Here is a 12,004-nt window from a genome sequence, read left to right on the forward strand (position 1 = left end):
GCTGATGATTCTCAAATTTGCCTATCCTGCCCCAACCTCTCTGCTGACGTCCAGTCTTGCATCACCAACTGCTTTTCAGAAATCTCAAACTGCGTGTCCAATAGACGTCTTAAATTCAACATATCAAAAACTGAACTAATTGTCTTTCCACTAAACTCTTCTCCAGCTCCTACCTTCCCTATTACTGTAGAGGGGGATATTATCCTCTGGGTCTCTCAGGCTCACAACCTAGGAGTCATTCTGTGTTCCTTACCATCTCTCACCGCCTGTATCCAATTTGTTGCAAAACTTGTAGATTTCACCTTTGTAACATCTCCTGAATATGCCCCCTTCTCTCCTCTGAGGCTGCTACCACTCTGGTACAAGCCCTCATCACCTCATTCCTTGATTATTGCAGTAGCCTGCTAGTGGGTATGCCTACCTCAAGTCTCTCCCCATTCCAATGCACTCTTCATTCAGCTACCAAAGCGATTTTCCTAAAACACATATCTGATCAGCGGTTCCCTATCACCTTTACAAGCTAATACAAAATCCTCCTGTGTTCAAAATCCTTCACAATCTAGTCCCTTCCTATTTTTCCGGTCTTCTTGTACCTTACTCTCTGACTTCTATCAAATCCAGTGACACCGGCCTTCTTGATATTCCATGAACAAGACATTCCATCCCTGGGCTCTGGGCATTTTTTTCTGGTTGTCCCCCAGTGACTGGAATGCTTTCCCTTCTCATCTCTACCTACTGACTTCCCTGGCTTCCTTTAAATCCCAGCTAAAATCTCACCTTTTATAGGAATTCTTACCCAGCTTCTCACATCTAGTGCCTTTTCTTTCTGAATTATTTCCTATTTATTCTGATTTTTGCTTGTTTGTACATATTTGTTTGCTTTTTGTCTCCCTCATTAAACTGTGAGCTCCTTGAAGGCAGGGACTGTCTTTTGCCTCCTTTTTTTTTTTCAGTCAAAGACAAGGTTTGTTAAAGATCCTGCCATATTAGCCAGACTCTTGAGGAATCTGAGAGTCTGTGAGGTATTGGCAAGATTCTAAGAACCTGAGCAGTGGCTAGATTTTAAGAATCTAAGCACCTTAATGGACACAAGATGGACCTTATATACGGAAAGACTGTGGGAGGGATCTAGGAGTGGCCAAGTAGTTTGGGGTGACTGGAGATCTGAATGGGAATGGCCAGTAAGCTGGGGTGAACAGAACTCCTGGGACCTGGACCATGTGGCCAAGGGAGAATAGAGCCTAGCTGGGATTAAGGGTGGGAAATGGCTGGGGGCTATAAGGAGATAAAACAATGGAGGGGAGATTAGGTATAGCCACAGTGAAAGGCCAGTTGAGGGATTATAGCCTCAGGAGAATGTCAGAGATTTGGCCATGTGGGAAAGTCCAGGGTTTTTCCTTTCTGGGGTCCAGATCCCAACCCCATCATTCTCCCCTCAAACAAATGGGACCCAAATTCTTTTGGTGTAAGGGGCAAAGGTCTCAGCTTCTGAAACTGCTTCCTGCTGGCAAGGGGCATAGAGCTGTCCCTGCCTCAAGGGGGGTCCCAAAGAAGAGGTTGACTGGAACCGAACACAGGCTGCGTCCAGGAAACAATGGGGAGACATTGGCTAGTACCTGCTGTTTGCTACCAACTGTAGGTGAATGTCCTGTCGTCTGGAAGACACAAATCTGACAGAAAAGACTGCAGGGCCCAGATATGACAGGATAAAACATCCTTAACTCTGTTTGGATTCAGATAATTCAGTTTTCCAACCATGCAGTATCAAATCCACCTCATAGCCAGTATCAGGAATAGCCAGGTAGGTAATAATAGCCAGGTAGGTAACATTTCTTTTCAAAGGAACATAATGGGGAAACTGAGCCAGGAGGATCCCATTTTAGACTGAGGCTAAAATTGTCCTCTCAGCTTTTCCCAATGCTGACTTCCCACCAGTATCACTGTCTCTGAGTAACTTGTGGCATTTCTCTCAGATGGTGTATTATTGATTATTGATGGATTATGACCCATCAGACAACTCAAAATAAAATCCTGTGAGTTTTTACCTCACATAGCAAGTTTCACTAATCACAGTTTAGGCAAAACTTTTCCAGGATTTATATCTCAAACTTAAATTTGTCCTGGTGTGGAAAGCCAATCATTAGAGATTTCTATATACTTGCAAATTCTCAGCAAGCCATACATAACCCAAACAACATTTTTGGCTAGCTTACACATTAAAACAATAATCAACAATAGCAAAATTATTTTAGCGGTAACCAAATTATGAAAAGTTCACCAATTTGAAACTTAAAACAAAACCATTACCAATCAGGTAACTTCAGTTTTGTTAAATGTGTTTCCAAATTACTTTACACAGAGAATCAACATCTCCTCATTAACAGTTGAAACTACAAATTTAAAAAAGTGTGCTTACCCAAGTTCAGAGGCCAGCTTCTTTACCTTGAGCAGGATGTGCTGAACTTGGGTGATACTTCTAGGCAAAGATTGCCCCAGAGCCCAAAGCCATTGCCAATGGGGCCCACATTATAGCTGCTGCTCCTCCCCACTCCTTCCTTTCCCATGTAGGGGAGGGTGAAATCAAAAGTGAGGGGTAAAGCGTGAGACTCTCTTCTCCTGGGATTAACAGATACCCTCTTGACTCAAGGGAAGGGAGTGGGAGAAAGGGGTGACCAGGGTTGCAAGGAGGAGTTTCAAAGCTCCTTAATGATCAATCACAAAACCTCCAAAATCTGCCAAGATATTTTTAGCTGTTCTAACTTTTCCCTGTAACTTCCATGAAGGAGGATTCAGGGGTGTAGAGGAAAGGGAGTAAGTAAGCCTCAGGGAACCAAAAAGCAACTGCAGTTTTCCCCAATTCTCTAGTGCCAAGAGAATTAACAGAATTGGGCATACACTTCCAGATAGGGCATCTATCCTTGTCCTCTATGCTGCAGAAGGTATACCTAGGTCCATGGCCTCAAACCGAACCAGTGGACCAAGAGCCTGAGAGCGTCAGGCTGAGTTCAAGACAGCCTTGTAGCTGTCTGCCCGAAAAGCACCTCTAAGCCTTGATGCTTGGCTCCAGTTGTCTTCAAGCCAACTGCAGAGCAAGAAAGGGGTGGGGGGAGGTTTACATATCTTCCAGTCTTGGCTGGAGAAGAGCTTGGGGTTAGGCAGATGAGGTTTAGTGGTGCTGGGACCTCAAAATCACCACACCCAGGTCCTGCCCGAAAGCATTCGACCAAGCCTTCTTTCAGCCAAAGACAAGGTTTATTAGAACATCCGTCATATTGGGCAGACTCTTAAGGAGTCTAAATAGTAGTGAGCTATTGGCTGGATTATAAGAATCTAAGCCTTTTGCCTCCTTTTGTATCTTCAGCTCTTAGCATAGTATCTGGCACATAGTAGGTGACCAATAAATGTTTATTGACTGACTGATCCTGCCAGTGACTCTGTGTCTTCAACCTTACAGATCTAAAATGATAGTCTTTTTTTTTTGAGGCAATAGGGCTAAGTGACTTGCCCAGGGTCACACAGCTAGTGTCAAGTGTCTGAGGTCGAATTTGAACTCAGGTCCTCCTGACTCTAAAACCGGAGCTCTATCCATGGCACCATCTAGTTGCCCCCTAAAATGACAGTCTTAAAATTGTAACCTGGGGAACATCCTAGATGAGGTTCTTTTACAGTCATAGTTCTCAAACTTTTTGGTTTTAGGACCTTTTTACATTCTTAAAAATTATTGACCATCCCAAAGACCTTTTGTTTATGTGGATTTTATCTATTGATATTTACTATATTAGAAATTAAAACTGCTAAATTAAAAAATATGTATATTAATTTAAAAATAACATAGTAAACCTACTACATTACTATACATAACATTTTCAATGAAAAGTCACTGTAGTTTCCAAAACAAAAAAAATGTAATGAGAAGAGTAACATTGTTTTACATATTTTTGCAAGTATCTTTTATGTCTGGCTTAATAGAACAGTTAGATTCTCATATCTGCCTCTGCATTCAATCTGCTATGATGTATATTTTTGTTTGAAGAATGTGAAGAAAATCTGGCCTCATGCAAATAAGTAGTTAGAAAAGGGAGGAATATTTTAAAAGACAAATAGTGTCTTGATATTATTATGAAAATAATTCTGACCTTGCAAACACCCTGAAAGGGTTCCCAGATTGCACTTTGAGAACCACTGCTTTATAGAATAGTCATTGTGATTTAAAAGAAAAAAAATTACTTTCTCCAAGTTGCACAAGGCAGAGCAGTATGTCTTCATAACTACATGTGAAAAAGATAACTCTGAGCCTGGCTTCCATTTGTCCTTACTCTTTTAAAGATAAACAGGGGAAGGACCCTGGGGCAAATGTGTAGTTTCTTAAGTTTGCCTCCTGGCCCTTTTATTTTCTTCCTCCATTCCACCAACAACTTCTCCCACCTCCCCCTCCCCCACCTCTGCACCCCCATTCAGGTCCCAATAACGTCCTATTCTTCTAACTCTTTCTTGCCTATCAAAACAGCAGGGAAGTATGTGATCACTTAGTCATTCAGCTGTCTTTGTAGGGCTCTGATCGCCTGACATAGATCTTCTTTGTTTGCTTTCCAAGGTGATTTATTAAATGCTTTCCTGTTTTGAGGAGGAAAAATGGGCAGAAAGAGCTACTTCAGAACATCAGCATCCTGGAGAAACAGCTGTATGAATTGTCTTTGGCATGAATGAATTTGTCATGTCTTAATAATCCTGAAACTTTTTTCAATGTGCAGAATTTTGTTTTAATTTGGAATGAGCCTGAGTGCATAACATAAAAAATCATCTATTATTTCTCTTATAAAAATCATTAATACTTTACAATTAGTGGTAATTCTGTTCTAGGAAATAGGGATTCTGGCAGCCATTCAGTACTCTAGTCCATTCCCAATAGGTAATCTCCATCTAGTCTTCAATTCCATTTACTTCTGTCATACTAAGGTGAGCTGTAGAAGTAGATGCTACACGGTTTTAAATCTTTCTGGCCTAGAGTTGGGCTTTCCCAAGTAACTCCACCATCTCAACAGCAGATAATATAAAGTGTAGGTTCTTTGGGCCCTTTGCTCAGAATGCTTGGTACTTGGAAGAAGTTTTTATGGAGGTTAAGTGGGAAATAAATTTAAAGGCCAGAAAGAAAGGACTTAATGGCAAGAGCAGGAGTCTGGAATTCTATTGAGAGATGTACAAATAGGCATAGGGAAGAGGAGAAGGAGAAAAAAGGGAAAGGAAAAGATAGAGTGGAAGACAAAGGAAGAGAAGAAGGAAAAATAAAGACAAGAAATAAGGTTTTAATGGTAGAGGGCCAGCAACAGTGGTCTCAGGTGGCCTTAGGCCTGCTGAGCACTAATGCCCCAAGTTACTTCTCCCTAAGGTAGAGGGAAAGGTCTTGATTGTAGGAAATGGTGTTCCTTCTCTCTGGCCTCTTTCGTTAGCACAGATAACAGAGCTTCCCTTTAAGCAGAGTATGGAGTTAGTCATTTTAGAAAATTACTAGTATTTAAGAATCTGAATGATTATCCTAAGAGCTACCATTCTGATGATTTCAATGCAGTTGATTGCTTTGAACTCTTAAATGTGTACATCTGCTTTTTGTTTGGCGGGAAAGTCGAAGACTTGGGTTTTCTGGTTATTTCTTAATTGTTTCTGTTCTTCATCTGGTAAAGCCCAGTGTGAATCTCCTTAAGTCATGAAAAAACTGAACCTGGTAGTGCAGTTATATTCTTCACCCAGCTGGTGTAGTAAATGAGGAAAATATAGTTGATTGACTGAATCTGGCCACTTCTGGGCATCAAAACAGAAACCGGAATTTTGGAGATTCACAGCACTCCCTTTCCCTTCATCATTCCATCCAGGAAATAGCTTATGTAAAATGGGACCACAGGTTGGGTTGTGTCTACTTTGAGTGCCTGTTTGGTGAGGAGATGATAGAGCCTTTCATGAAAGTGTTTTTCTTCTTAATCCTTCAGATAGAAATTATGGTCAGAACCATTGATTTGAACCTTCTTTGTGGGCTTTCTAAGTGCCATGGGATTCCTTTGGCTAAATGCAATCCCCCACACAGTCTATTTTTCTGGGAAGAATCAGGGTATTATCCACAAGCAAAAAAATACTTAAGCATCTATACAGACTTCATAATTTTATATATTTGGGGACCCCAGGTTGAAATATGAGTCAAATTGACTGATGTGGTTTTTCTCATTTGGGCTTTGTGGTTAGCTATTAACCTGCCTCCCTCATCCCAAAGAGCACATGTGAGAGAGGCAGAGATGGGGGACAGAAGGTCATTCGCTCATGGAGAGGTGGGCATTTCCCCAGAAAGTTGGTTTATTGGGGTCAAGTGCATGATTGCTACTGTGAGTAGAATTCTCTCAATATCCTGTTATTCTTGTTGAATAGTATCAGATTAGCATATAGCAATGCCACTTGGTGGTTGAATTATTCAAAGTCTTTGGTTTCTCATGGTAGGATGGAAAGATTTGTCCCTGATATAGGAATTTCAGGAATTAGTGAGTAGGACGCACCTGAAATCAGACCAGGCCTCCTACTTGTGGCTTTGAAAGGAAATTTGAATTAGATTCTGTTAGGGTTAGAAGGGTGGGAAGATTAGGAGAAAAGAGTTGGGGGGAGGATAGCAAATGCTGTTTCTTGAAGCTGCATTATTGATTTCTGCTAAGGCCTGGAGCCTGCCTTGTCCCAGCATAGGCCTAATGACAAGTGCCCTCCCTCCAGAATCTCACCCTTTAGCCCTCTCTTTGCCCAAGAACATCTCTTTACATCTTAATTCTAGTGCTTTCTCTCTTTGGATTATATCCCATTTATCCTGTATATAGTTTATTTTTATATAGTTGTTTGCATTTTGTCTCCCCCATTAGACTGTGATCTCTTCAAGGGTCGGAATTATGTTTTGCCTTTTGTTTGTATCCCCAGCATTTACTGCAGTGCCTGGCACATAGTAGGATTAATAAACATTTACTGAGAACAAGTTGGATTCCTCTCATCTCCCCACCTTTCTAACCTTACTCAAACTTCTTCCCTCCCCCTTTCCCTTTCCCAAGAGTGTGGAAGGGAATTTATTTTGTTTTCTATCACATTTGGTTATTGAGTTAGGTATAATGCCATAACCCACTTTATGCCCCTCACCCTGACTCTCTGGAATGTCTCTTCATACTTCCAATGTTATTTCTATCCCAGTAGGAAAGTTTCTTATTTTATTTATTTATTTATTTTTTGAATTAATTTATTTTGATTTTTCAACAATCACTTCCATATGCTTTTGAATTTAAAATTTTTCTCCCCTTTCCTCCCCACCATCCTCCCCAAGATGGCACACAATCTGATATAGGCTATTCCTAGTAAACATATTTTCACATTAGTTATGTTGTAAGTAAGAATTAGAACCAATAGGAGGAACCACCAGAGAAAGGAAACAAAGCTCAACAGAAGGAAAAAAATAGCAAATAGTATGCTTCGCTCTGCCTTCAAACTCTATAGTTCTTTCTTTGGATGTGGATAGCATTTTCCATCATGAGGCCGTTGGAGATGTCTTAGATCCTTGTATTGCTGGGAAAGGAAAGTTTCTAATAAAGAAAAGTGCCACCAAAATACATCTTTATTCATAGCACTGTTACTGCATGATTGAAATCTACTCAGCCCCTTGGATTGGCTTCGTGGAAGCAGGGCTTGACTGTCACTAGCAACTCCCCTTTCCCAGCCATAGGGGATCTGTGCTCAACAGGGCTTCTGACTGTGGTGCGATTGTCACTCTTGGATGCAGAAGCAGCCCCAAGGAGAGAACTGTGATATTGTTCTGGTGCCCGAGAGGGCTTACTCCTCTTACTTAGCCAGCTGAGTGTGTCTGAGTCATAGAGCCTTTGATGTCTCAACATTGTGTTTGATACTGGGGAGTCTACCTGGCAAGACAAACCCAGGAACGATGTGAACACGATTACAAAACATTTTTCACATGAATAAAGTCGGATCTAAACAACTGGAAAAATATCAATTGCTCATGGGTAGGCCAAACCAATATAATAAAAATGACCATTCTACCTAAATTAACTTACTTATTCAGTGTCATGCCAATCAAACTATCAAAAATTGTTTTATAGAGCTAGAAGAAATAGTAACAAAATTCATCTGGAGGAACAAAAGGTCAAGAATATCAAAAGAATTAATGAAATACTGTCATTTGAGACTTTACTATTGGGTAAATGGCTCTTAGATATTTAAGATATAGCACATCTATATGTAGCCTAGTAATTTATGGTAAAGAATCAGACTTTTATCATCATCTTACCCGGCTGGTGAGCTGTATCCCAGCAGTCAGACGGTAAACGATAATAGCTAGCATTGTTAGTCTTTTAAGGTTTGCATAGAGCTTTACATATAGTGTCTCTCTCATTTGATCCTTACAACAACCCTGTGAGTTAGATGCTATTATTAGCCCTATTTTAAAGATGAGAAAACTGAGTCTGAGAAAGATTAGGTGAGTTCCCCAAGGTCACACAGCTGGTAAGCATCTGAGGTAGGATATGAACTCAGTTCTTAATTCCAGATCTTCATCTACCATGCCACCTGGCTGCAAACTACCCTGGGCAAGTCATTTAACCTTTTTCAGACTTTTTTTTTCTTATCTGTAAAATGAGGGGGTTGGATTCAGTTTCTAAGGTTCCTTCCAGCTCTAAATCTATCATTCTATAAGCATTAGATTTAAAATCAAAGGACTTGGGTTCAAATCCTGACTATGCTACATCTGATCTGTGTAAATTTGGATAAAACACTTAGCCTTTCTGAGACTTAGTTTCCTCATCTTTAAAATAAGTAAGGGGGGTTGGGCTGTCCAATTTGTAAGGTCCTTTTCAGCTCTAAATCCATCTATGATCTAGCTATTTGTCAAATGTGAGCCTGTGAACAGGAAGAGTAAATTCTCCTAAATGAAGCACTGTAAGTTAGAGTAACATGCATGTGCCTTCTTTTACTGGACATGTCATTGTTAAACCAGTGAGGACTACAGCAATTTTCTTTTTCTTTTTAAAATGTTTTTATTAATGTATTTTTTTATATCATCATAGTTTCCCCCACTATTGCTTCTCTTCCCATTTTATAACAAATTTTTTCTTTGGTGGGGGGGGGCAGTAGGGGTTATGTGACTTGCATAAGGTCACACAACTAGTAAGTGTCTACAGCCGTATTTGAACTCAGGTCCTTCTGATTCCAGGGTAGGTGCTTTATTTACTGTGCATCTAGCTGCCCCTTTGTAACAATTTTCAATGGTACTGTTTCATTTTCTGATTTTCTGAGTGAGAAGAGGAATGTTGGCAACAGGGGGTAAGAGAAAATTAAAGCTTAGTATAGAATTATGCAGTCAAATGATGATAAATCTGGTTCTGTTTTTTCAATGTGTAGGCTACCTCACTCATTGAAGTTCTTTGTCTTTGTGCATTCTTTGGGCGGCTTGTACAGTTTGCAAAGGTCACTCCACGCACAGTTTTTTGGAAGGATACTAAAAACATCTGCGTCATGCTGACAATACTGGTGAGTCTTACGTGTTATGTCTTAGAAGATTTGGCAGAGGGAAATGACAGACACTGCTGCTTGGTTTATTCTTTATAAATTTTCTTCATGCACAAGGATGCAAAACCAATCTTTCCTTATTATCCCTCATTTGCTTTTCAGTTTCTGTCATGTTGGGGTTGCTGCTCGTGGCCAGGAAGTTGTGGTTTGGTTTAAATTCTGGGGAAAGGGAGAATCACAAGTCAGGTCAATGTTTGTGAAAGTTGGTCACTGTCTGTGTCTCTCTTTAAAAAAAAAATAACCTGAATTTTCACTGTGTCACGTACAGAAGCCAAACTTAATATATGCCTTTACGGCCCTTGTGTTTAATGATAAATGTTACAGGTAGAGGAAAATTGGAGTGGGAAAAAGAAAGGGAAGATATTGTAGAGTTTGTGGAAATATTTCTCAAAGTATCACATCATCAAAGATGATGAAATTGACCTTTGGGGAAAAATTGATTTTAATTTATATCTTTTGCTTTTACATCACCTACATTTCCCCTGCATTCCTCTTTCCCTCCTCCCAGAGTCCCATCCTTTATTAAAAAGTTTTGGGATTTTTTTTTTTTAAGGAAGAAGAGGAAGAAGTCAGCAAAGCCATTCAATACATTGAAAAAAAGTCTGATATTATATGTACTGTTTCATACCTATGGCTTTGTAGAACCTTTGTAGAAACTGATCCTTTAAAAAATCATTCTAGTATGTTACTTCTCTTATATCTTGTGCTTATGCTTATATGCATTATATTTAGGGGGAAAAATCTGTTCCCTTTCCCTTCGATGTTTGTATCTCTTGTATTCTTTTAAAGTAATCTTATTTGGCAGTTTTTTTTCTTTTTAACTATTTAACTATTTTGTTTTACTTTTTTTAAAAAAATGTTTTGCCATTGAATGTTTTGCTTTTTTTTTTTTAAAACATCACTCAGTCCGCAGTGACTGCGTCCTTGCACCAGTTGAACCCTCCCTTCTAACAAATAAGTACAGTCAAGCAAAAAGTCAACGAATTGGCCATGTCTGAAACATATGTTTCAATCTATCTTTATGGCCGAGAGAGACCACTCTCTGCTTCCTTGTTGTAAAGTCATGATTTATTACCTGGATTTTTCCAATCTTAACACGAAATGAAGTGGAAATAACTTTTTTTTAAAAAACACCTAAAAGACTGTTTAGAAATAGGGTTAGGAGTAGGAGTGAAAGATTTCTCTGTCACTTTCATTCTTTGAAGTGAATAGGCCTGTAACAGACATGAAACTTTAATCCATCCAAAATAAAATATGCAGTGCTAGGCATATGTCTCATCTCATCAAGTGGATTTTAATCCCCTTGAGAGCAGACTGAGGCTTATACTTAGTTATTTTTCTCTTCCCCCTTGCTTTGTATTTTTGCATTTATTTTGTAGTATCTTCTATATGCTTATATATGTACACGCAACTCATTTACTTATTTCTTTTGTATTTCCTTTATATGTGCATGATGAATTAAGCACCTTGAGGGAAGGGAGTTTTATTTTTATCTTTTCATCTCTAGCATCTAGTAGAGGTGCTTAATAAAATTGTTTTGTATTGTTAGTATCTTGGGTATAGGAGACACTCAATAAATGATATTTTGTTCCTCTTCTCTCCTCCTCCCCCATTTCTCTCCCTTCCTCCATTCCCCTCCCCTCCTTTTCTTTTTTCCTTTTCTTTTCCTTGGACTAGGTCTCCCTATCTCACCTGGGCTAAAAGTACTAAAGCCACCCATGGCCTCAATACCAACGCTTTGTTATTGTTGTTCAGTTGTTTTCAGTTGTGTTTGATTCTGATTCCATTTGGGGTTTTCTTGGTAAAGATACTGGAGTGGTTTCCTATTTCCTTCTCCAGCTCATTTTATAGATAAGGAACTGAGGCAAACAGGGAAAAGTGACTTGCCCAGGGTCACACAGCTATTAAGTGTCTGAGACCAGATTTGAATTCGGGAAGATGACTCTTCCTGTTTCCAAGTCCAGTGCTCTATCCACTGTGCCACCTAGCTGCCCCATAGAAGCTTTAAGCTGCTCCATTTTCCAGGCTGGGCTGGTTACTCCTCCTTAGGCAGCCTGGTGGTCCTCCGCTCCCAGGTACTCAACATTGTAGTGCTAGACTTTGTGAGGACAACTGATTGACTTTATCCCTTCCAAAGCTCAGAACTCCCAAACTCAGGTAATCTGCCAGCTTCAGCTTCCCCTAGTAATAGGGATTATGGGCATGGGCCACCATGTCCTGATGCTTTTTGATTTTCTATGAAGATCTGAGCACCAATTAAATACTAGGACAACATCTATTAATTGCTTGGTTAGCTAACCCTCTTGTCTCTGGGATAAAGTAAACCATAGCGTAATCCCATCCAAAAGTGACACAATCTGAATTAGAAAATCTAAATTAATGAGATTTCATTGTATTTTAGTGTTTTCTCCCTAAA

General features: G+C 39.7%; 1 protein-coding gene across 1 annotated transcript in view; it reads left to right on the top strand.

Annotated features, from left to right (window-relative positions):
* Window positions 1-12,004, top strand: part of LOC114037061 (two pore calcium channel protein 2-like) — a 65,544-nt gene that overhangs the window by 22,758 nt on the left and 30,782 nt on the right. The window contains exon 4 of the mRNA XM_027853860.1: window positions 9,421-9,549. Coding sequence (XP_027709661.1) covers window positions 9,421-9,549 — 129 coding nt within the window. The remainder of the gene's footprint in view (window positions 1-9,420; window positions 9,550-12,004) is intronic.

Source organism: Vombatus ursinus, unplaced genomic scaffold (assembly GCF_900497805.2).
Source record: "Vombatus ursinus unplaced genomic scaffold, bare-nosed wombat genome assembly UNPS02010219.1, whole genome shotgun sequence".
Taxonomy (NCBI): domain Eukaryota; kingdom Metazoa; phylum Chordata; class Mammalia; order Diprotodontia; family Vombatidae; genus Vombatus; species Vombatus ursinus.